Genomic DNA, 25345 nt, shown 5'->3' on the forward strand with positions numbered 1-25345 from the left:
ACGTCATAATTAAAATGCCAAAGGTTAAATACAAAGAGAGAATCTTAAAAGCAGCAAGAGAAACGCAGTTAGTTACCTACACGGAAGCCCCCATAAGACTATCGGCTGATTTCTCAACAGAAACTTCGCAGGCAAGAAAGGAGTGGCAGGAAATACTCCAAGTGATGAAAAGCAATGATATACACCAAGATTGCTCTACCCAGCATTCTATCATTTAGAATTGAAGGACAGATAAGGAGCTTCCCAAACAACAAAAAGCTGAAGGAGCTCATCACCACCAAACCAGTATTACAAGGAAATCTTAGAGGGACTTAAGATGGGAGGGGGGTTAAGTATGGGTGAAAGGGGAAGGGATTAAGAAGAACAAATTGGTTGTTATACAGTAGTCATGGGGATGTAGGGTACAGCATGAGGAATATAGTCAGTAATACTGTAATAACTAGGTGTGGTGCCAGATAGGTACTAGATCTATCAGGGTGCTAGATGGGAATGCGGTTGGGGTCAGAGTGAAAAAGGTGAAGGTATTAAGAAATACAAATTGGTAGCTAATACAGTATGGGGAATATAATCAACAATGTTGTAAAGATCATGTAAGATGTGAGATGAGCACTGGCTTTATCAGGGGGATCACATCATAGACTGTGTAGATGCCTGACCAACGTGCTATACACCTGAAGAGCTGAAGTAGAATAATGTTGAATGTCAACTGTAACTAAATACATAGGTATATATAGTTATGGGATGTGGAGTACAATATAGGGAAGATAGTCGATGGTACTGTAACAGCTGTATAAGATGTCAGAGGGGTAGTAGCTTGGGGTGGGTTATCACTTTATGAAGTGTTTAAATGTCTAGTATGTTGCTTTATACACCTGAAATTAATTTTTAAAAAAGAAATAAATCAAAAGCTTAAATAAATGGAGAACTATACCACATTCACAGATTGGTAGACTCAATATTACTTGATAATTTTTCCCTAAATGATCTATAGTTTCAATGCAAGCCAAACCCAAATCCCAGCTGAACTTTTTTTGTAGATATTGACAAGCTGATTCTCTAATGTGTAAGGAAAGGCAAAGGAACTAGAAGAGCCAAAATAGTTTTTCAAAAGGAAGAAAAAAGTTAAAGAACTCACATTACCTGATTTCAATATATATTACAAAGCTACCATAATCAAGACTATGTGATATTAGTATTAAGACAATCAGATCAATGAAACCGAATAGAAAGTTCAGAAATAGATACATGTATATATGGTTGATATTTGAAAAAGGTACAAAGGCAACCCAATGGAAAAAGTATAGCGTTTCAACAAATTGTGCTGAAAAAAATTAGACATCCATATGCAACAAAAACAATGAAAATCCAACCTATACTTCAAAACTTATATAAAAGTGAATTCAAAATGTAACACAGACCTAAGTATAAAATGTAAAAATAACAAATTGTAGGGCAGTGTGTTATCTAAGCTACTTGGTTGGGGAAGTGATCTGAGGGTCTACCTACTGATACAGACCATTAACCAGTTCCGATGTTTTCAGCCTCTCTTCTCACCCACACCCTCAGATATCCCTGGGCCTTAGGTCTCTGGTGATCTGGATCTGTTTCTGCTATGCCAAGGAGTCTGGGGAGTATGTACTTGGGATCGAGGCAAAAAATAGTGTTGGAAGAGAGTTCCATCTTCATCTTCCATAATGCAGGCCAAAATTAATTCCAAACACTGAAGATTTAGGAGACAACAATATATGTATGTTAGAGCTACAAAGGGGAAAAGGCAAGAGATTTAGTCAAACATTTAAACATGATGGTCTTGGGGCAGCAGAAAATGGGGGAGAGGTTTAGAAATAAAAAAGAGAACAATCCTGCTAGAAATGTTTAACTCTTTAAAATATATGCAGGTTTAGCTCTGATAAAAATGAAAAATGACTAAATTTATAAATCAAAGCATAAGAGGTAAAAAAGGGGATTCAGAATAGTACAGGATCTGGAATTATGACATTTAGATATGGCTGTATTAATATAAACTAAGGGCTTTTAAGTTTAAAACACACACACACACACACACACACACACACACACACACACAATACTTGGCACACATTAAAGACTGATTTCAGTTGTTCTATCTCCAGGGGTTTGGTTATTCTATCTGGCTAATGGGTACAGGATAAGAACCAACAATAAAGTCACATAGAAAAAGCTCAGCTGTGCAAAGGAAAAGAGACTTCTATTAACTGCGTGGAAATAGAATGAACTGTCTCAGCAAGTGGTGAGTTCTCTGCTGATGGAGGTATTTGAGCAGAGCCTGGACAAAATACACTTAGTGGACTGTCCACTAAGTGATGTCTTGGTGGGCTGGATGACAGACCTCTTAAATCCCTGCCAGTTTGGAATTCTGTAAAAGGATTCCATGTAATAGTCTCCTTTGAATTAGTACCATTCTAAAGCAGGCCTTGAACACATAGGTAAGGAAGCTCAGGCACTTAGGACACGTGTGCTTCTTACTTCTACTCCATCTCTATTTCCTGTTAGCTTTTGATTTATCATTTCAAAACTCTTAAATATATTTACATTTGATTACAAATCACCTAAAATATTTTTGGAAGCAGATGAGGTATAAATACTTACAGAGCAGAAAAGAAAATGCATGTCTGAGTGGGAGAAGGCTGGAAGAGAAACAAGAAGATGGTCTGATGTGGTAAGAGATGAAGTAAAGAAAGACTCTGGACGCCGGGGGATCGGTGGCCGTAGGACATTACGCAGGCCACAGTACCCAGTTAGGTAGGACACGCTGAGACCATCACCAAAGTGCTTGGGCTTCCAGGCAGGGTGAAAGGGCAGAGATCAGTGACTTAGTGAACAGATGCAGATGACCAACAAGAGAGCCAACAGAGATTAGTGAACAAACAAAAGCACTTTGATTTGTTCCACTTTAAAGTTTCTAGAATTTTGCAGTACCAAAGAACAAAAATCACACCTTAGCTTAATCATTGGTCATTTCAACATGGAAATAAAAATATTAAACATATCTTTTCTGTGGGACTGCCTCAGAATCAATGTGACTTGTCTAAAGGCTCCTGAAGTTTTGTTATTTTCTACTCAAGGACAGTATTTTTTTGTTCACTCTGTGTCATAAAATACTGTCATGCCTCCAGATACAATAAATTTATCTTAAAGTGTGCTGAACTCCATCCTTACCAGTTAAGTACAGACACAGATCATACCTCAAAAATAATGTCTATGTTTCTTTAGGGCACTTTCGTATTTCTAGCTCTTGGTTTTAAAAATGAATTTAGGGACAACCAAGATGGCACAGTAGGTAAACACTGTGTTTACCTTCTCTCATAACCCCATCAAAATTACAACTAATCTACAAAACAACCATTATTGAGAATTGCCTAAAATCAAGCTGAACTGAAGTCTTTCAACTAAGGACGTGCAGAAGCAGCCACCTCCAGACTGGTAGGAAGGGCAGAGACGCGGAATGGGTTGGTTCCACTCCCACGTGTGACCACTGAAGATCAGGAGGACTCTTTCAGCTGTGGGGGACCCCCTCACCCCCTAAAGGCGTGAGGGATCCCAGTCCCATCTTAGCCCAGGGCTCCAATGCTAAGGAGAGAAGTCCTCATAATTTTTGGTTGTGAAAACCAGCAGAGACTGTCACTGAGTAATACTGAGTGCGGCTGCACTCACAGGCCCTTCTCTTAAAGGGATTGTGTGTGGATTTACCCACCAGTGGAATCACTGGCTCTGAGCTTCAGCGCTGGGGCAGAAGATGGAAAGGTGGCAGAGTCATATGGGAGAACTGAGTTGTCTAGCTTGGGATGGGGGCTGGAGAGGCAGCTTTCTCCTGGACGGGGAAGCTGATGGAAGCCATTGTTTCTTTGTTGAGTCCTCCCCCTTCCAAGCGAGCGAACACAGATGGTCATCATTTCTGAGTCTCCACCATTAGTTTGCCATGCCCTGGCGATTTGAGACCTGGCTCCGCCCAATTTTCGGGCACACCCAGGCCACATCCAGTGGCTTTTTTGTGCACAACATCTGCTTTGGCTCAAGCTGCAGACTTTTCTAGGGTCTCTCAAAGACTTGCAGAATCCAGACAAGCAGCATCTGCCTTGAGCGTGTCCTGTACCTCTGGCTGAGCAGCTCCAAACCAGGTGGCCTTGGTTTGCAACTTGGCCTCTCAAGGTGCTTCCAAGCACAGCATGTCGGCAGCCATCTGCATATTTCTTTGTGGCTCCTATGGGTAGCCTGGGTGGGGCATGGGTTGTGGCTGAAGTAGACCTACAGCAGATCCTCTCTGAGGGGGTCCTGGGGCTGGCACCCCTAGTGGCCAGCTTCAAAACGAGCTGGAGCATCAACGAGCAGCCTCCAAGTACAACACACCCAAGGGGCGAATTGGGCAGGCACCAGAGCCCTGCTGAGGCAGATCCTGCTCTGTAGGGTCAGCCCCTGCACAACAACTCTTCCACTGTAGTCACGGCCAGTCCTCACAACCAGTGACCCCAAGGGTCAGTCCCTCACATTGATGTGCACTTATCAACCAAGGCTCAACTACAAGAGGAGGCCACACGCAACCCACACAAGGGATATACCTGGAGCATGACACAGGTGACCAGGAAGACAGCGCCACTGAACCCCCACAGCACACCTACTACATAACGCCACTCTACTAAGATCAGAAGACATGACAGCCCTGCCTAATAAATAGAAACAAACACAGGGAGGAAGACAAAATGGGGAGACAAAGAAACATTTCCCAAATGAAAGAACAGAACAAAGCTCCAGAAAAAGAACTAAGTGCAATGGAGCTAAGCCATCTATCAGAAGCAGAGTTCCAAACACTGGTTTTAAGAATGCTCAGCGATCTCAGGGAGAACCTCTACAGAGCGACAGGGAGCATAAAAATGGAGATGGAAACCATAAAAAAGAACCAGTTAGAAATAAAGGATACAATAATGAAAACAAAGACTATATTACAGGGAATCAACAGTAGATTAGATGAAACAGAGGATCCAGCCAGCGATGTAGAAGGTAAGGTAGGAGAAAACACCCAATTGGAACAGCAAAAAGAAAAAAAACAATCCAAAAAATCAAGGAGAGTTTAAGGGGCCTCAGGGACAATATCAAGCGTACCAACATTTGCATTATAGGGGTACCAGAAAGAGAAGAGGGAGAGCAAGAAATTGAAAATCTATTTGAAGAAACAATGACAGAACACTTCCCTAACCTGGTGAAAGAAATGGACATACAAGCCCAGGAAGCACACAGAGTCCCAAACAAGATAAATCCAAAGAGGCCAACACCAAGACACGTGATAATTAAAATGCCAAAGGTTAAATACAGAGAGAAAATCTTGAAAGCAGCAAGAGAAACGCAGTTAGTTACCTACAACGGAGCCCCCATAGACTGTCAGCTGATCTCTCAACAGAAACTTCGCAGGCAAGAAGGGAGTGGCAGGAAATACTCCAAGTGATGAAAAGCAATGATATACACCAAGATTGCTCTACCCAGCATTCTATCATTTAGAATTGAAGGACAGATAAGGAGCTTCCCAAACAACAAAAAGCTGAAGGAGCTCATCACCACCAAACCAGTATTACAAGGAATCTTAGAGGGACTTTAAGATGGGAGGGGGGTTAAGTATGGGTGAAAGGGGAAGGGATTAAGAAGGACAAATTGGTTGTTACACGGTAGTCATGGGGATGTAGGGTACAGCATGAGGAATATAGTCAGTAATACTATAATAACTAGGTGTGGTGCCAGGTAGGTACTAGATCTATCAGGGTGACAGATGGGAATGGGGTTGGGGCAGGGTGAGAAAGGTGAAGGCATTAAGAAATACAAATTGGTAGCTAATACAGTATGAGGAATATAATCAACAATGTTGTAAAGATCATGTAAGATGTGAGATGAGCACTGGCTTTATCAGGGGGATCACATCATAGACTGTGTAGATGCCTGACCAACGTGCTATACACCTGAAGCTGAAGCAGAATAATATTGAATGTCAACTGTAACTAAATACATAGGTATATATAGTCACGGGATGTGGAGCACAGCATAGGGAAGATAGTCGATGGTACTGTAACAGCTATACACAATGTCAGAGGGGTAGTAGCTTGGGGTGTGTGTTATCACTTTATGAAGGGTTTAAATGTCTAGTATGTTGCTTTGCACACCTGAAAGTAATAAAAAAAATAAATTTAAAAAAATGAATTCAGCATCTACCAAGAAATTACCCATGCTTTATACATTGTAAACCAGTATAACTTTTGGCTATTTATGAAAGAGATCCGGGTATGCAGACAGTCTGTGGAGGGCCCCACATCCCCTGTACTGTCTCACCTAAGAGACTATGTAGACTTCTAGAGCAAAGTCTCATTCTTGGTTGAATCCAGTCCTTAGCAGCCAAAGCGGCACACTAGTCAATGAATGTTGAACTGAACCAAAACATGCGGCTGGCCAGGAATTTTGTTTATTTTACCAACATTCTTTATTTTTACCTTTTTCTTTACACTGCCTTCCCACTGCTCTCAGAGCTTCATCACTCCCACACCCCGGTCACAAGGAGGGGTCATTTTTTGCAGCGGGGCTCTCTACCCTTCAGTCATACTTTGAAAATATGTAGCATCGGTAGCTCTACCCACTCTGCTTCCAGGAAGGCACTGAGATGGTCTAGAAGAGCTTTCATGGTGGGCCAGTAAAAAAGTGGGGGGGAGTGGGTGGGAGGTGTAGCAGAAGGGAAGCCCTCATTCTTATAAATCCACCAGTGCTGATTACCTAGCATCCTTAGGTGTTGACAAGGCCCAGAGGTCTCTAGCTTACGATGTGCTCTTTTTCTTTTTCCTGGCTGGCTGTAGTAACATTTTCACCAATATGTCATTATCCTGTAGGAACACCTACTAATAAGGTCAGGTTCAAAACCACCAGAGTTAACTTAAAAAATTTCAAATAGTGGCTAATTTTAATTTTCGGGTTCACTCCTATTTCTCTCCATTGACAGATTCTATTTGTTTTAATAGTAATTTTGAAAAGTATCATTAACACCATAAGACAAAATATCAGTTCCTGAATAACCTGTCCCCCACCACATTTATTCAATAAACATTTACTGAGGATTTATTATTTGCTTAGCCCATGTAACATCATCTCTGTCCTCAATTCTTCCTCCAACAAAACACTGTCAGTATTCCATCTGCAGGTCCCATCTCGGGGTGGCCACTTGGAGTGCTGAGATAATACAACTGCCCCTAAGTGTCTCTCCCACACATCTGGAGGAAAGGAGAAGAAAACTCCCAACCACAGGTGGCTGGTTCCCTTTCTTGCTGTTGGCCCAGCTGGCCTCACAACAGTCCAGAGTCTGAAGTTTGAAACTTGAAGGATCCTTTTGTAAACCTGTTCCTCTTCCTTACCTTCTTGGAGATCTCAAACAACAATCTGAGAAACAATTCACATGAAAGGCTTTTAAATTATCATAATATACACAAGTGACTGGAAATTCATTTACATTATTTTGCCATAATTTTAACGAACACGTTGAAGTTCTCAGCTGCAGATACGCGGAGAGGGCTGCCTGTCTGCCTACAGGTTACTGATCCAACAACATTCTTGTTGCTGCTACTCTCACTTTTGTTCTCACTTAAGAGAATGGAACTGAGAGGGAATATTTCAAGCACCGTTTCTCAATAAGTGTCGTGCAGAATAGGGCAAGAAATAATGAAAAAAAATTGTGAAGGACAAATCAGTTCAATGAAGGGCTGTTAAGCAAAGTTAAATTGGTTTCCTGGAGGTAAGGATACGGAGCAAAGAGTCCTGAATATGCTACTACACACTGTGACTCTACAGATGGGGAGAGAAGGGGAGGTGAGTGCGAGGTGTTAGGAGGGTGGTATGGCAGAAGCAAGAACTTCTCAAAGTTTTCTAGACCTCAACCCTTTCTTGGAGGACATCCTTGTGTTTGGGGAGCACATACTTGGGGAAAGCCTGATTAAGGTATTCTTGCATGAGAACACTTGTATCCTTAAATGGGATGGCATACAGGGCACCACCCACTGAGTACAGAGCCTGGTAAGAAGCAGGTCACGGGGAAGTGCTCCTTCCTCCCCAGGAGGCTCCCTGCTCTGTTTGCTGCTCACTGCCTCAACAGAAACGGGGGTCCACTTGGTCTTGGCTGACTTTATAAACTTCTAAAACGTATCATCAAAGCTAGACGTGCACTCAATTTTAAAATCAAGAGCCTTATTAAAATATCATTTCCAAACCTTCATTACCGAAGTCTGCTTCAACCACCGGTGTCTATTCCAAAATGTTTTTTCTTGATGTAAAAGTGTGGCTGGTTTCAAAATATATTTAATATGCTATACTTTAAAACTTGATGTCTTCGGAATCATTTTACAACACCTGATGTTTTTAGAATCATGAAAATACAAAATCACATGCAAAAGAGATTTGAAAAAATTTCAGCCTTTGCCCTGGTGGTGCAAAATCCCTGCCTTTGTAATTTGATCCTAATGTGCACGTTAATCATTTGTGCTCGAGTCAACTTCACTGTGGCCATTTCTTCACCCTTTCCTTTCATAGCAGCGCTCCAGAGCTTTGTTGGCACTCAATATTAAATAACGTTAGCATCAATTATATTAACCCTTTCAGAGGCCATGGCTCTCCAAAGACTGACTAAATATATATATGTATATATACATATGTAATGTATATATATATACACACAATATATAATACATAACATATATAATATATATTATATATTATGTGTATATATTATATATATAACGTATATATGTATATTATATTCGTTATTTAAAACTATTCTCAAGAATCTGAGTTATAAGGAAACGACACAACTGTAATTACATGACGGACTTGTTCAGATTTAAGTTCTTACAAGAAAATGCAGAAGAGCCCCAGAGGAAATGAATAGTAGTAGTCAAGGATCCACAGAGTCTGAAGGTTATAACCACCACTTACACAGACTCTGCTCCAAATGGTCACACCTTGACCTCTAGTTTGAGTTGCACTGATTTAACCCCCCCTCCTTACACACACTCTTTAAATTGAGAGAAAATAGTACACACAATCTCTGAATTTCAGTAACAGAAAAAGTGATATCTAAGGTACCTTTAATATGCTACCTAAACGTATAACAGTGGTTCTCAGTACAGCAGAGGGAAGGAAACTGTAGTGCAGCAGGAAACGCACAGGCTTTTACTACTTCTGGCTTTACGCTACTTGGGTGCCCTTGTGCAAGCCACCTAAACTTTCTGAGCTTGTTTCCTAATCTACAAAATGGGGCTTACACTGGTACCCATCTGAGTTGCAAGAACAAAATGAAATTTACTATATGAGAACAACCAGGGAAACGAGCACTGGAAACCCTGTTAATGATTGGTCACCACCATTCCCTGCACTTATTCCCTAGTTGTCTGCTCTCGTATTTCATACCCTTCCTTTCCCCTCAGAGACACCCCATACCCCCCAAAAAACGCATCTCCTCTACGCGCGTGACTTACAGCATTCTCAGAAATCCTGTACTGGGTCTTCAGTTGCCTGTGGGAGATTGCTACATGGAGGTATTAATATCAACATCAACTCAGCCTCCGTCTGTATAAAACTTCATCTTCTCCCCACATACTGGTCTGCATCGCCACTCCCATGTCTATCAATCATAATGCCTTTCTCTAATTATATGGCACTCTAAACTGGTTTTATCCCTCTCCTTCATCCCACATATCCAGATTAAGTTAAGAAAGTCTGTCCTACTTCAACTCTATGTATTTCCTGTTTCCCATTTACACTCTGGGTCGAGTTAGTGAACAACTTCCTGGGTGGCTTCTGTTTCCCCTTCTGCCACTTCAGGCACAGACAATGCTGTCAGATGAATCTTCCTTAAATCATTCTGAAAAATCCTCCATGTCTGTCCACTTCCCTCCCCTTCATATATCATTGCCTTCCTTACATGCAACATCTCTTCTCTCTACTCTGGCCCGGTCTCCTTTTGAAACTGACATGCAGTATTTAAAGGTTTCCTTGCCTTTGCTCAACTCTTCCTTCTTCTGGAATGTCCTCTTGTCTCCTGGGCTTTCTACTAAAATCTGTCTATCTTCCTACTCTTTCTAAGCCCCATTCAAGGTCAGATCAATGGTCCTTGTCAAGAAGCCCACTCTCCAATTAGTCCTTCCTTCTTAGTCTCTCCATTCCCTGAACGCCTAACACCCAACTTAGTCCCATTTTTGCTTCTTATTTCACCCTTAGCACTCATCTTACTGACACAAAATTTTTGGAAGTCAGGATCCCTTTCCCAAATCCCAAACACAGGATATTTTATTTTTTTAAATTTTTTTTAGGGAAGGATTAATGGATATGAAGACACCGAAGAGAGTTAGTTTACATTCACATGGTAATGTCTGAGATATTTTCATGGGTTGTGCACTTTGCTACAAGCCATGAGGTAGGTTTTATTGTTGTTCCCATTTTACAACTAGGGAAATTGAGGCACCCAAGGTTAAAGGATTTGGCCCAAATAACCCAGCTGATGACAGAGCTAAGATTCAAACCCTTATCATCTGGCTACACAGCCCGTACTCCTGCTTGTACACGACGGTGTTCAATTCTCTGGATTCTAGGAGCCCATTAGAGCAGCAGTAGGGAAAGGACTTCTGATTACAGATAGCAGGTCACTCACCCATTAAGGGAGGATCACTTAGCTGGGGATGATGGCAACATGAGACACATCTAATAGACTAATTCAATTGAACATTATTTTAAGAAAAGAAATTTTACTCCAGAAACAATTATGTTTAAAATTAAAATCTTTTGCTATTATAAATAATACCACATGTAAAGATACTTGCACTATACTTTTGGATTACTAAACAAAGAGCGTCAACTTTTTTTATGGCTTTCAGTATATGTTGTCAAACAATGTCCCAACAGGGTCATTTCAATTTATTCAGCAAATCAATAAAATAAACTTGAGTCAAAACCACATGAGCAATTAATTATCATTCTGTTAACTTTTACCAAAGTTACAGATGTAACAGGGTGTCTCTGTGCTTTGAATTGAGTTAATTCGATTATCAGCAAGACTGAATATATTTATATATTAGTTTACTATTTCCCCTCTGTAAATTAGCTATGTGTTGCAGAGATGCAATTTTTATACTGTATTATGGCTCCTTAAATGTATCAGGTAGGGGTAGGAAGAAAAGGAAAAACAACATTTTAGGGGAAAAGAGGAAAAAAATAAGAGAAAAAATGAGCACCAATCAGACAAAGATAAATACACACAGAGGTGAGAAGTCAGAAGAGGTAAAAAAGGAAATTGAGGGAGCTAGAAGGAAAAGGTTACATGTAATAACCCCCCAGGTTCTCTTGGGGCCCAGTGCCTGTGGGAATACTAATTACTATAAATCAGTATTCCAACCTTAAATGTTCCTCTGTATCCTGAAGCTAGCCTTGCCTCAGAATGGAAAAGAGGCAGTAGGCATGGGGAAAAGAGAAAAGGGCTCAGCAGTGGCTGGAGCTGTATCACTATGGGAACAGGAAGATAACTGACTTTCAACTAAGAACTATGACAAGTTTTATAGTGGAACTATAAGCAAAATGTTAGGAAACACTACGGAAGTGTGAATAGGTAGCAGATACCACTGGCTGCCTACCCAGTCACCATTCTCCCTCTGCCTTGCTAGCAGGGTACTAATTTTGTTCCTGTGTTGTTCTGTCCTCCACATGGCTCAAAGGGAAATCCTGGTTAGTCTACGCCAATTTCTGGATCCTTTGTCTCCCCCTTGCTAGAGACTGTTTAAGAATGAGTATGCAGCCCTCCTTAACTCCTTTGAAAGGAAAGCCACTGGGGTTCATCAGCTCAGTAAGAGACAGGCAGGAAGTACTACATCTATCTTGGGACGGCGAGGGGAGCTAAGGGAGGAAAAGCTACCCTTCCTGAAAATGCCAAAGAGGAACAAGAAGAGAACTCAGGTCTTGTTGCCATCGTCAAGCCACTGAACTAACCAACCTGGAAGCCACCCTACCTCTCAACTTACATGAGATAACAAATTTTCCTTAAGGTTTTAGCTGTTTAGTTTAAGAGTTGTTTTGTTTGTTTGTTTTAATTTATTAACAGCGGAATTCATCCTAGGCAATTCATAATGAAAAAAAAAATCTTACAACATCGTTCTCATCATTACATTAGCAAAAATAAAGAGCAAACTTGAACACCAGCATTGCTACTGGAACATCTTAAAATAACTGTCTGTATTCAATTTTTCCGTCGTTTTGCTATTTTCCATTATACAAATGTATCCAGACATCAAACACTTATGTTTCACAATTTTCACAATATCTGTCTGGCAACCTTAAAAATTAGAAGAATAAAAATAACTTTCAAGACATAAATGTCTAAATATTTGGTTGTGGGATATTAAAGAGAGCATCAAAAAATAGTAATAATATGATTATTTTCACAAAAAATAAATTGCAACAGTTTATCAATCAAATGTTTTTTAAGTAAATCCTATTATACAACTGATATAAAATCAGAAAGAAGTCCACTTAGGGGAAAAAACTAACACCCCCTTTTTGAGTACATTAAAACATACTGAAAAATGCAAATCTCTTTCAAAAATCACCTCTTAAAAAGAGCACTAAATTTGATACAATGCATAAATTCAAAATCGGAACATTATGCTATGCTATATTCCAAACAAATGAGAAAACAAAACTACTAAAAGGGAAGAATTATTACTGTGCCAGAAACTTGAACCATTTTCAGAGTGAATTCCCACAGTACAGAGAACAATGCCTCTTTAATGACGGAAGTTTTTCACCAGCTCAAACACTTTTTCTTTATAACTCTACACATAAAGCACCAAGCATTTGCACCTGCTACAAAAACACCAGCACTATAAATCCAACTGGCCTGATATTGGAGTGGACCGATCTTTTTTTCCCCACCCACCTTAACCTGTTAACTGAAACCTCCACAAGCACACCTGCTTCACAAATGAGATGTACAGCTGTAACGGACAAGCCACTTACGATTGCTGCTGAAAATTCGGTTAAGAATCTTCTAAAATATTGATCCTTTAAAAAAGTGTTTGTATTGAATTTAAAAGCATCAGAATTGTTAAGGTAGGAGTTCATCCACATCCATCTGTGGATTTGTTAATTTGTTCATATGTACCAGGTATCAGCCAAGCACAGAAAATACAGCAATGAACAAAGCAGATGTGGAACCTGTCTTCATCAGCTCAGTCTAGACCAGGGGTCAGCAAACATTTTGTGTAAAGGGATACAGAGTAAATAGTTACACTTGGAGGCCATAAGGTCTCTGTCATAACTAACTACTCGACTCTGCCTTTGTAGCTTGAAAGCACCTATAGACAATATGTAAGAGTATAGTTGTGTCCCAATAAAACTTTTTCGGGGGGGGACTTATCTGTGGACAATGAAATACAAATTTCATATAATTTTTATGAAATAAATTTCTTGTTCAATGTTCCTTTGATTTTTTTTCAACTGTTAAAAAAATATAGGTAACATTTTTGGCATTCTTAGCTTGCAAGCCATGCAAAAACACGCAGCTGATCAGATTTGGCCCATGGGTTGTAGTTTTCCCAACTCCTGGTCTAGAAGTTAATACTAATTGTGCAATTACTTTATTGTTCTAAGTGGTCAAGGGGAAAGAAAATATATAAGGCTGTGAGGGGTTAACGAGGAGACGTGACCTGGTTTGAAGGATCAAGGAAGGCTTTCCAAAGAAGTGAGTTTTAGGCTGAAACTTAAGGGATGAGTGGTAGCCAGCCAAAGGCAGGGAGAAAAGCAAAGAGCCTTCTAAGACAAGTGAGCAGCACGTGCAAAAGCTCTAAAACAAGGCACATAATCAACAGAAACATCTGTGAGGATAAAGCACAAACAATAAGGAGAAGAGAGGCATAGGATGATGCTGGAAAGAGATAACAGGCCATGCGGGGTCTTGTCAGGGATTCTAGTCTTTGTCCTACAAGCAACTGGAAACCACTTAAGGGTTTCAAGTAGGAGAGGGACAAAATCAGCTTCCTACTTTTTAAAGATCACCAAGGCTGCAATAGGGAGAAAAATTAGAAGAAAGCATGAACGAATGCAGGGAGATCTGCGAGGAGGGTTCTGGCCAGAGATGACAGAGGCTTGGACTAGAACGCTGGCAGTGGTGTTGAGAAGGGTAAAGAGGTAAGATGTCATGACTAGATGCGAACTAATGAAAGGCAAGTTCCCTACATGATTCAGGTTTCCAGTTTCCACACCAGGATACTGGTATCATTCAGTGAACCAGAGATACTGAAAAAGGTGTGTGTTACACAAATTTTGAGTTCAGTTTTCGACATGCCAAGTTTGACTTGCCTACAAGATACTCTCGTGAAAGAGCTAAGCAATCAGTTGGGTATAAGGATCAGAGGGCGAGGGCAGTTTGTTTCAACTCAGTAATTCAGTTTGAGAATCGTTGGCATACAGACTGCAATTGAAACCACAGAAGATGATATTACCTACAGAAAGGGTATGGAACAGTGGTTTTCAACCTCTGCAACCCAGGAGAATCAACAGGGGAACTTAAAAAAATTTTGACACCCAGGCAGCACCCCTGAACAAACGAAATCAGAATCTCTGGGAGTGGGACCCCAGCATCAGTGTTTTCTAGAGTTCTTAAGTGTTTCCAATGTGCAGCCACGGTTGCAAAGGTAAGGAGATTTAAGACATTAAGAATTAACTGTAGTACAGAAAGATCAAGAGATTAAGAGACTAATTAGGTTTCTAGTCCTAGCTACCTCATAAGATATCTATCTCTCTGCCTCAGACCACTTCATATGTCTAAATTCTAGTTTGGCTCAATAGAAAAGTGAGATAGTAGGGCTAGTTTTTCTCTAATATCCCCCAGGGTCCCAAAAATCTTAGCAAAAGTTACAAAATTAAAATATTTCTTTCTTCTTGGGGGGGGGGAAGGGGGCCATAAAAAACAACTATTAATCAATTAATACAGAATATAGACTATATTTTTACAAATAATTATCTTCCCCAGCCAATAACATTTTTAATGATAGAATTAACACATCAAAGAGTATTTGACACTATTTGTTAAGACTGGGAACATTCTAACTGGATTAGTTTTGCTACATTATATATACTATGTTGCTCCCCAGCTAATAACTGTAGGAAGTCCAAAACGGTGGCATGAATTAACTTGGAAATTCCTTCATTCAAAATGTTATTGAGGGTCTGCCAGATGGCTCAGTTGGTTAGAGCGTGAATTCTGAAGAACAGGGTTGCCGGTTCAATTCCCACATGGGATGGTGGGCTGAGCCCCCTGCAATTAAAGATTGAAAACGGCCACTGGACTTGGAGCTGAGCTGTGCCCTCCACAACTAGATTGAAGCACAGTGACTTGGAGCTGATGGGCCCTGGAGAAACACACTGTTCCCCATATCTCCCAATTTGAAAAAAAAAAAAAAAATGTTATTAAGTGGAACTTTTCTAAAGTGATTTGCAATTTAAGATTGGGAAGCACACATGTTAGCACAGAAAGAGCAGTGTAGGACTCAGATTCGGAAGACCTGGGGTGTGGTTTGCTTCCTTTAGTAGCTCTGCGACTTTGGCCAACTTTCCCAATCTCCAAGTCTCCATTTCCTCAGCTATGAAATGGAAGTAATATCAACTTCAGACATAAAAATGTAGAAATAAAGACATGAAAATGGCTGCGAAACATAGCAATAAATTTGCACATTATTTCCAGCCAATTTTAATGCTATACAATTTTTGAGCAGTTGCTCTTCTTTGCTTATCAGCATAGTGTTCAGAAGAAGAAAACAAAACAAAACAAAACAAAAAAATCCTAAAAACTGTCTTAATGCCAGTTAGACACTTTTTTGTTAGTTAGAGCAAATCTATTTTGCTGGAAATATTTTAATGGAACAACCTAGTCTTTGTTGATAATTCGCACTATACTCTTCAAATTTCATGTTTATCCTGTGACTTCAAATGCCACAAAGCAAATGGAGACTACAGTATTATTAAAATTCTGTTAAGGAACAGTTAACATACTCAAAAGTTAACCAGTATTTGTGGACCACTTGATTGTTTTTCATCACTCCCAAGACAAGATATGAGAGCTAGAAAAAAATACAGTCAAATATGTAACTCTCCACTTGAAGACCATGGGACAAGACAGACGAGTACAATTTATCCCAAAGCCAGACAAAGGAGCAGTTTGTTCAATCAGAAAGACTGTCTGCCATCCCTCCCACAATTTCTAAGGTTAGAACTGAAGGAGAGAGAACTTCAGAGCACTTGGCAATCTCCTGGCCTCCAAAGCACTACTGTGAGAAATAATGATCTAACCATTAACGACAAAGACTTAGGGCAATTTGCTAAGTAATCTTTCAAAAGCCTCCTTCATTCAAACTGGTTTGTCAATGGGAAAGAACATTTAATAAATCTGAAGATTTACAAGTGGACTTTGAAGTTTAACATTATAAGAGTAGAAATTATGTCAGGTTGTAACAGAACAAACGAATTAGGGAGAGCTGGGAATAAATTTTAAGAGTCTTAGAGAGGATTAGTGTTATAAAAAAAAACTCAAGAAGACTATCTCACTTTTATGTTCCCTTCAAAGAGAGTTTTAGGCAAAGGCTATCATCATGTGTTGGCTTGTTTTGAGCAATTACTAATATTAAGATACAACTCGTAATGGTCACTAACAAAAAAACGAAACATAATTAAGAGTTCTGTAAGAGCCCTGGCTCATAAGACATGCTTCACATTCTTAGATGTACGTGCCTGATACAGGACAAATTATTTTGCCAATCATTTGCTCCTTCAGCAATGCAATACAAGTTAGTATAGAATGTGACACTTCTCTTTGATCTAAATCCTAAAACAAGATAATTGTTTTGGTGGCAAACTATGATACCCAGATACTGCCAAGAAAATGAAAATAATTCCAGGACAGACTACAAGAGATAAAACAGTTTAGAAGACCATGAACTCTCTTAGGAGAGTCTACAACATAGCAAGAGACTATAAGGTAAAATAAATTAGATTTTAAAAGTGAATCCCTACTAGAGAAAGAAACACACTTAATCTACATTGCTAAAACCTGCCAGGGCTTTAAAGTTGCTGACAAACCAGAGAAAAGCTAAGCTGAAATGCAGACTACCTCAAAGCACATTGTTTTGATGTGGCACGAAGGTTATCATTAGAGTTTGCAGACAAGCTTTTTTTTAAATATTATAACCACTGCTCTCACTGAAATATAAGCATTAAGCAAAGCGCCCAGAAGAAAAGGAAAAACCTGCTTCATTTTGTAAACTGACACTACCACTGACACAATAGGAAGGAATGTGGGAAAGGCGGGTGAAATTTAACTTCAACAGTTCAAATCTGAGTTTAGAAGAAGATGCCTTGGTAGAATTAGTCAACCAGCCCATGGAAGTGAAACAACACATGGGTCAGGGGTGGATTCATATTCAATGTCACTTGGGAGCCAGATGTTCAAATCTGTGTATATAATCTGTTCATTGACTATTGCTGAACAGCGATTATGTACAAGGTATAGTGAGGCACTGCAGTGGATACAAAGATGAGGAAAACAAAAGTAGTTCCTATACTCAAGAAGCTTACAATCCAGTAGAAGGGATGAAAGAAACATTCTACCTGAAAATATAGTTGAGGCCGTTAGGAGAGGCTCAAAGTGATATGGAGGTTCTTGACTGGACAAGATTTGGTCTTGCATCCCTATTTTGTTTCAACACAACACATACAGATACAGTAATATTTTAATGCTGGTGATGCTCCTAAATGGAATATTAAAATGTCAGCAGATTGGTAACATTTCACAAATGAAGAATGATGCCAAAATCTCAAACAAGGGAAAAAAAAAATGATGAGCTCTTCGGCACAAAATCTGCTCCTCAATGCTCCAGTGAGCACTACAAGTCCCTAAAGCTGAACTAAAAGGCATGTGACAGCTGCTGATTGGTTATAGGAATTCACAGGGAAAAAAAACGCACCCCTTGGGGTGCATGACATACATCTTGTCTGTAGAACATGGCATGAAGGAAACGGTGGCTCCAAGAGGAGGAAAAAGCAAAGAAAATAAAGGTATGTGACAGCATTCTGAAAAGTACTATAGGGAGCTAGAGAAATGCCAAGACTTACTAATACCTGTTATTAAAGCAGAGTTCTGGTGTAGCATCATCCCTCCCAAATTTAATTGTTCATGCACTGAACAAACCATCCATCAACTACCAGTACTTTCCTGACTTAAAAGCATTTCACCACCCAAAGAGGATGTAAAGTTACCCAGTTCTTTAAAAGAAAGGCAATATAAAAGATACCTTTTGGGTGAAAATAATATTTAAGTAAATATTAGATGAATAGCACTCAACTTGATCCCCCCTCCACTCCAAAATCCCCAACTAGTTGAAAGGTGTTGTGTAATTCTACATCTTTATTTGCTAATATGAAAACCCTGGTCTATGAACCTCTCCTTCACAACAGCACCACATAGTTTTTCTTTGCTATTCTAACTAAATAGAAAGGTTTAACTAAACCAACCAGTCTATGATACTAGTAGGGAAAAAAAGCACACAGGTAAGCAAACACTCAAAAAAAAAAAGAACTAGACAAAAAGGATGGATACTTGATAAAACATAAATGTCCTCCATTCATCTGCAATTCTAGTCATTTTTCTAACAGATCTCAGATTTTCAGAACAAGTATGCAGGTTATTTAAAACTGAGTTATATATAGTCATTTAACAGCAGCAAAACACTTCTGGTATTATCACAGATGCTAGATCTCTGGAGGATTTTTTTCTTTTTTCCAAACTAGCATGTTTCTTCACCAAGAGCCCACCAGCCTTTATTTCTAAAAACATGAGCCCTTGTCTTCCCCCCTCCCCAAACAAACAAATCAAAGACCACAGTTAAATTCTACCCTAATGAAACTGTGAGATTACATCCCAGGCGTTGTCAGAGCCTATTTTTCATACACCACCACCAGACAGTTTGATGCAGTATTCCTGATTGCTTCTTATCGTATTTGTAAATACACTCACTAATCCACTAAATTGGGTAATTTACAAACAGGTCCTCTCACTTATTAGTGGCCAGCAGTCAAGTCCTATTACATTTGATCCTTATACAGCTGTCTAAACATTTCCATCCAGGTTAAGGGCTCGGATCCGCAAGAGAGAGCGAGAAGGTTGGCGAAATTTGAATGGGGGCAGGGTAGCAGCTAGGAGAAATCTCTGCATCTCAGCCCTCAGCGACAACATTCAGCCAGTGCCCACAGAAAAACTAAATTCGGCACCTTTCCTCCTGTTACACTGGCAACAAAGAGGGAGTTTCCGTAGCGCTCCCGTCACCCACCAGGTGCCCAATCTCCTTTCCTGCCTAGTCCCCGCGCTCCCGCAGGGGCCTCGGTGTGAGAAGAGGCCGCGGTGCCCGGGGTCAAGGCACAAAAGGGGGATGGGGGGGGGGGGAGACGAGCGGGTGGGATCTGGGAAGTGGGCCGTGGAAGGGCTCCAGGACACACGTAAACACCTGAACCCGGACGGGGGGCGGCAGGCAGGAGAAAAGGGACAGATTGCTAATGGAGCAGAAACTGGAATAAGGTGGAAGACGGGTGAAGAGCCCAAGCTGGAGGGACTCCTCCTGGGAGCACAGAAAATAGTCGGTGATGGGGAGGGAAGAGAGGAGCAAGGCCAGACGACAAGGGAAGGGGGTGCCGCCTGGGGCAGAAAGGAGGCCCCTGTGTGGCCTCTACCTGCAAGCGAGCGGGACGGGCTGCTCAGGTGTGACTGGGAGGAGGAGGCCACGTCGCGAAGGGGCGGAAAAGAGCTGAGCGCCCTGGGGGCCGCGCAGAAGCGCCCGCGGGTCGGCAGCCGGGGAGCCAGCGCGAGGGCATCTGCGGGACAGGCGAGCAGGAGAGGCGGGGGCGGGGGTGGGGGGCTCTGGAGTGCACGGCGGGCTAAGCGGGGGGCGAGGGACGCGGGCAGCGAGAGGCATCGGGCGGCGGGCGCGGGGCACGGGGCGCGGGGAGTGGGGTGCAGGAGAGGCATCCAGGCGGGCGGCCGGGAGGCGGGAGACCCTCACCTGTGCGGCGGAGGAGGCGGAGCTGCAGCAGCCCATGGCGGGGCCGGGGGAGCCCGGAGGCGGCGCCGGGCGCGCAGCTACGCCCCGGAGCCCCTCGGCATGCGAGCCGGCGGGCGCCCGGGGAGGGCGCGGCCTGGCCCCGCACGGCTCGGCGGTGACGGCGGCGGCTCGGACGGCGGCGGGCACTCAGAAGGCGGCGCGGCTCGGGGCAAGCTCCGGCCACATCCCACGGCGGCGGCGGCGGCGGCGGCGGCGGCGGCTGCGCGGCTCCTGCTCGGCTCCTGCTGCTGCAGCTGCTCCCCAGCGGAAAGGGGCGGGCGGCGGCGGCGCCTCCCCCTGTCCCCCGCCTCCCGCCTCCCGCGCCCAGTCCCTCTCCCGCTCCCTCTCCCGGGCCGCCGCCTCCTCAGCGCCGCGCGCGTCTCCCATCAGACTCCCCGCCCCCAGTGCAGCGCCGCGCGGGCGGCGGGGCGGCGGTGGCCAAAACGAGGCCGGGCCCTTTGGCGCGCGTCGGAGCCTGCGCGGTGCCGAGCCCATTTAGCGGTGGCACCGAGGCAGAGCGCTGGCTCGGGGCGCGGGCGCCGGGGCTGAGGCTCCCGAGGGCTGGGCGGGCTCGCAGTCGTTATTGGGCCGGGTTGCTTCCGGACCGGGAGACACGGCCGAGGCGCCCGGAGTTGCTCGCTGTCCCCGCTGGGAGCGCAGCCCAGAGACCCTAATGGCTTCTTACTGCTCCGACGGCAGCTTTTTATCCAGAGGGAACGTACACAATAAACCTTCCCTGGAGAAGGGGTAAGTGATAGGAGACGAAGAGAAACAAGCGTCTGTTGCTACTGGCCTCATTTTGCTGATGTGGAAACAGCCTTGAAAGGGGGCTAAGAAAGTAATGAAACGCACCCAAGGTCAAAATTGTTATAAAGAGCCAAAATAGGGAAAAGGCAAAAAGTTCTCCAGGTCTCCCAACTCAGAGCCATATTGGAGCTGAACTAAACTTTCTTATCCAGACGGAAGACAGTCTAAGTTCCAGTAGCTTAAAGGCGCTGGGAATAAAGAGGTGAACAGAAGACACAAGTTTTTGTTTTCTTACAAGTCCCTGTTGCTCCTGTAGGGTAGCAACAAGTTAGACTAGGTGTTGTCACGACCTTCAAGGAATTTGCAGCCCCAAAAGAGTCGTTGGGAAATAGTGTGAGATGAGAACAGTTACAAGGTGGCAAGAATAAAACTAAAGATCGTGGTTAATGTTAAGAGAACCACGGTACTGGGCACTGTTATAAGCCTTTTATGTTTCATTTCATCCTGTCAAAGAATGTCTCAAAGACAGAATCAGTTAAAAAAAATTTTTGTTTTATTTGCAAAGATGCAAGGGAATGAGACTCGAGAAGGCCTGACCAAATAAAAGACAGCAAGTTTTAACGATTACCCAAAATCCAAGGGGGGGGGGGGGAAATAGCACAGAAGTAAGTAGACTTTAACGAGCTTTGGAAAGGGAATCTAAGCAAAGGAAAGTCAAGATGGGAACCTGGGGACAGCTAAAGAAAAGGCCAGAGAATTCCTAGTTGATGTGTTCCAGTATCATTTCCTAGATGTTACTGGACGAATCCCTTCTCTAAACCTCATTCTCCTCCTCTGTGAAATAATTGGGATGTCCACAGAAGGTTGTTGTCAAGATGAAATAACATGAAAACAGCTAGTAGGTCGGTCAACGCTCAACAAGTACTGCTTGAGATCATTAATTCTTCCTCTGCATTCGCCTCCCTGTGCTCTTCAATTTGATCAGATGATCCACCATACCTCTGGGCTGGTGAATCCTAAGTGTGTTACCAGTAACATTAGGCCATAAAATAGAAGTGAAAAAATAAAATTTAATGGCTGTAGTCCCAATTCTGGTTGTAAACTCCACAATTAGATTGTGAACTCCCTGAGAACAAGGGAGAGCATTTTCTTCTTTGTACCTCCCTCAGCAATCTCAAGTGTTTGTTGAATTATTCAATGCAACCAGGAATAAAAAGCCTTCCCTTGAGACTTTCCCTCACAGCCTCAAAGTACATCTTGTTTTTAACTGAGGGAGGAGGCTGAAAGTAAAATTACAGTCTTAAACAAGAAACCATCTGTCTTCCTTCTTTAGAATCAAGGAAAGGGGAGTTGTATCTCTTAGCAGAGTCAATATAGGAGCCTTTCTCTCAGATTATAAAACTCTTTTTGCCCAGTGTAGTTATTCCATGTAGCAGCTAGTGCTTATTTTGTAATTAGAACGGCAGAAGCAGATAAATACTCGTTTGTAACAGACTGGCAGTGCTTCAGAAAAAATGTATTTCACTTTTTTGGAGGTCTCCTTCCAAGACATGGATGATGAGTGAATATAATTGAAAGGGAGCACATTCCTTTTTGCTTGACTGATCTGAACTCATTTTCCCTTTAAGGGTTAATGGGACTATCAAGTTCTAAGGTTCTGCGAGGTGCTTGTAAATAAACTAATTATGTACATACGCACCACATATGCATATGAATGTGATGTTTTAAAATTATACCTCATCATTAGCATGAGAGAAACTAACAGCTCCTGAATTTATATTCTGTGACTTCTAAGGAGTCTCTTTCCCATCCCCCTCACAACCAAAGAAGCCTCATAAAAGGAGTGATTTAGAAGGGGCCAAATTACTGTTCCTTTACGTTCTTTCTCATAAACAAGCATGCACAGCATTCAATGAAATTAAACTACTGCAAATTCAGAGATCTCGAAAGAGAAGTTTTTTTTTTCTTAGCCCGTGATCGTGGTACTGATATCACCACCAAGAGGTGTCATCAAGGCAAGCCACTGGGAAGGGCTTAGGGGTTTTTGCTTTTGTTTTTTGTTTTGAGAAAAAGAGGATTTTAAAATAAAACTTATGTAAGAACAGCATCTGCCCTAACCAGGATAAAATTATAAGGTCTATCAATCTTGGTGCTGCAGGGTAAAAACAGATCACCAGCTGAGCCAGCCAGAAACGCTTCTCAGTGGTCTTAGTATCGTATAATTGGCCATGTGAATTCCAGGGTTTCCAGCTTCAGATGGAGGGCTTGGTGCTGGCCACTCACCGAGGGAAAACATTGCACTAATAGTCTTTCTGATGCTATAATAAAGCCTGACTCATTGTTCTCATGATTTCAGGGTTTTGCGTAACAGAAATATAAATGCATCTGTATATATCTATAACTGCTCAAAATAGTCCTCTAATTAAAAAATAAAAAAAGAGGCATTTGGTGCTTAGGCTGTGTTATTTACATTTTAGCACATACTGTGCATAGCCGCATCCCACAAGAGCACGTTTGCCTCAGCAGAACCCAAGCTTCCAGATCTGCCTCACAACTACCTCCTGCAAGCGTTCACGTCACCCCTGGGAAATGCTCCAAAAGCGAAAACTAATTGTAACCAAGGGCTGTAACTGTTCATTCATTTCCAGAGAGGAAAGAGCAAGTCTCTATTTCAGAAGATGGAAATGTATCTCAGCCTCCCGGTTAAAACCCTGAAGTTAGCACCCCTGAAAAGAGCTTCCCTGAACTCAGGCATGTGACAGAATAATACAACATTGTTTCCAGCAAGACTCTGGTGAGACTTATAAATCCTTAGCTCTGCAACTTTGTTTCTGTCCACACTTGTAAGTTGATGTTTCTCCAGTGTTAATTAATAACTCTGGCTTTTATTTATGGTTTCACTTGGATTTTTGTTGCAAGATCAGAAAACTTACAAGTTCTCTTAAAAATCGCTTACTGTGAATTGGTGTTTAGTAGAGGATAGCATTTCCCTATACTTTTCTGAATGACATTTTAAATCTGTAGTTCAATAATTTTTTTAATTGACTCCTTCTTAACAACTAAGCCTGTTTGATTAAGTATCACATATGCAAACATCAGTCTTTGGGGATTTGAGCTGTTTCCAACATAAAACTAGTGTTGGTTTTATTTTGGAGTGGTGAGCAAAGGGGGGAAGGGAGGCAGGATTATGAATATTCATTTGAGAAGGAAAGAGGCGATTTATAAAGTACAGAAATCTGTTTGTTTAACAATATAGTTCTTGAGTCATTATAATGAGCCAGATACTTAGCTAGATGCTAGGGATTCAAAGATGAATGAGGTACATTACTTGCCCTTAAGTTGTTTACATTTTAGTGAGGTGAAAAGACATTTAAACCATGAATTAGAGTATAGCTTAAATGTAATGAGAGGAATGAGTCCACATAGTATATAAACTCAGAGGGGGTCCACAGAGATTGATTGATTCATTTTGTTTATAAAAAATCTTAGCTACATTACATTTTTTGTTTGTTAACCATTATATTCTTACTTCCACTACGCAAGTTCCACTGTGTACCAAAAACCTAGAAACAAACTTGATATCCAAGAATGTGTCATAAATATTTTTTCAAAGAATAAATGAATTTTATCAATGAGTTCTTAGGAAATTAGATGTATAAATGCCCAAGAATATCTCAAAGAAAAGGTTATTTGAAATATTTAATGATTACCTTCTTAAAAATGTTTGGCTTTTTTTCTGTAAAACGTTTGGAATAACATTTAATTATATAATATTGGAAATACAGAACTTTTCTTTGGAAGACATTATAGCCTAATACCTTAGCAAAAACAAATTGGATTAACTAATTAAACCTTTTTAAACTAGATGCAAAAGGTACCATAAATAAACACAACCAACAAACAGGTAAGTAATACTTGCAAAGTGATATATAAAAGATTTACTGCAATGGTCTGAATGTATGTGTCACCAAAAATTCATATATTGAAATCCTGACCCCCCAAAGACGATAGTTTTAGGACTTGGGTTTTTGGGAGGTACTTGGGTCATGAGGATGGAGCCTTCATGAATGGGATTAGTGCCTTATAAAAGAGATTCCAGAGAGATCTCAAGCCCCTTTCACCATGTGAGGACACAGCAAGAAGTCGGCAGTCTGCAACCCAGAAAAGGCCCTTCACCAGAACCTGAGCATGCTGGCACCCTGACCTTGGACTTGTGGCCTCCAGAACTGTGAGAAATACATTTCTGGTGTTTATAAGCCACCCAGTCTATGACATTTTGTTAAAGCAACCTAAATAGACTAAGACATTTATTATCTACAGTACTCAAAAATCTATTAAAAACAAAAACTAAAAAACTCTCCATAGAAAAATGGGCAAAGGACATAGCAGACAAAATCCACAGTGAAAGAAATACAAGG

The 25345-nt window shown here is 41.5% G+C and overlaps 1 protein-coding gene and 1 pseudogene across 4 annotated transcripts in view; one reads left to right on the forward strand and one right to left on the reverse strand.

Annotated features, from left to right (window-relative positions):
- SLC44A1 (solute carrier family 44 member 1) overlaps nucleotides 1-20275 on the reverse strand; it is a 177762-nt gene extending 157487 nt beyond the window's left edge. For all 3 annotated transcript variants that reach the window (XM_074330783.2, XM_074330782.2, XM_074330784.2), the window contains exon 1: nucleotides 20142-20275. In XM_074330783.2, the coding sequence (XP_074186884.2) occupies nucleotides 20142-20177 (36 nt within the window). In that variant the 5' untranslated portion in view covers nucleotides 20178-20275. The remainder of the gene's footprint in view (nucleotides 1-20141) is intronic.
- Nucleotides 20241-25345, forward strand: part of LOC109448655 (uncharacterized) — a 37221-nt pseudogene continuing 32116 nt past the window's right edge. Inside the window, exons 1-2 of the transcript XR_016019484.1 lie at nucleotides 20241-20927; nucleotides 23576-23721. The product of XR_016019484.1 is annotated as an uncharacterized LOC109448655 (transcript). The remainder of the gene's footprint in view (nucleotides 20928-23575; nucleotides 23722-25345) is intronic.

Source organism: Rhinolophus sinicus, chromosome 16 (genome assembly GCF_057876585.1).
Source record: "Rhinolophus sinicus isolate RSI-liver-muscle chromosome 16, RSI-T2T, whole genome shotgun sequence".
Taxonomy (NCBI): Eukaryota; Metazoa; Chordata; class Mammalia; order Chiroptera; family Rhinolophidae; genus Rhinolophus; species Rhinolophus sinicus.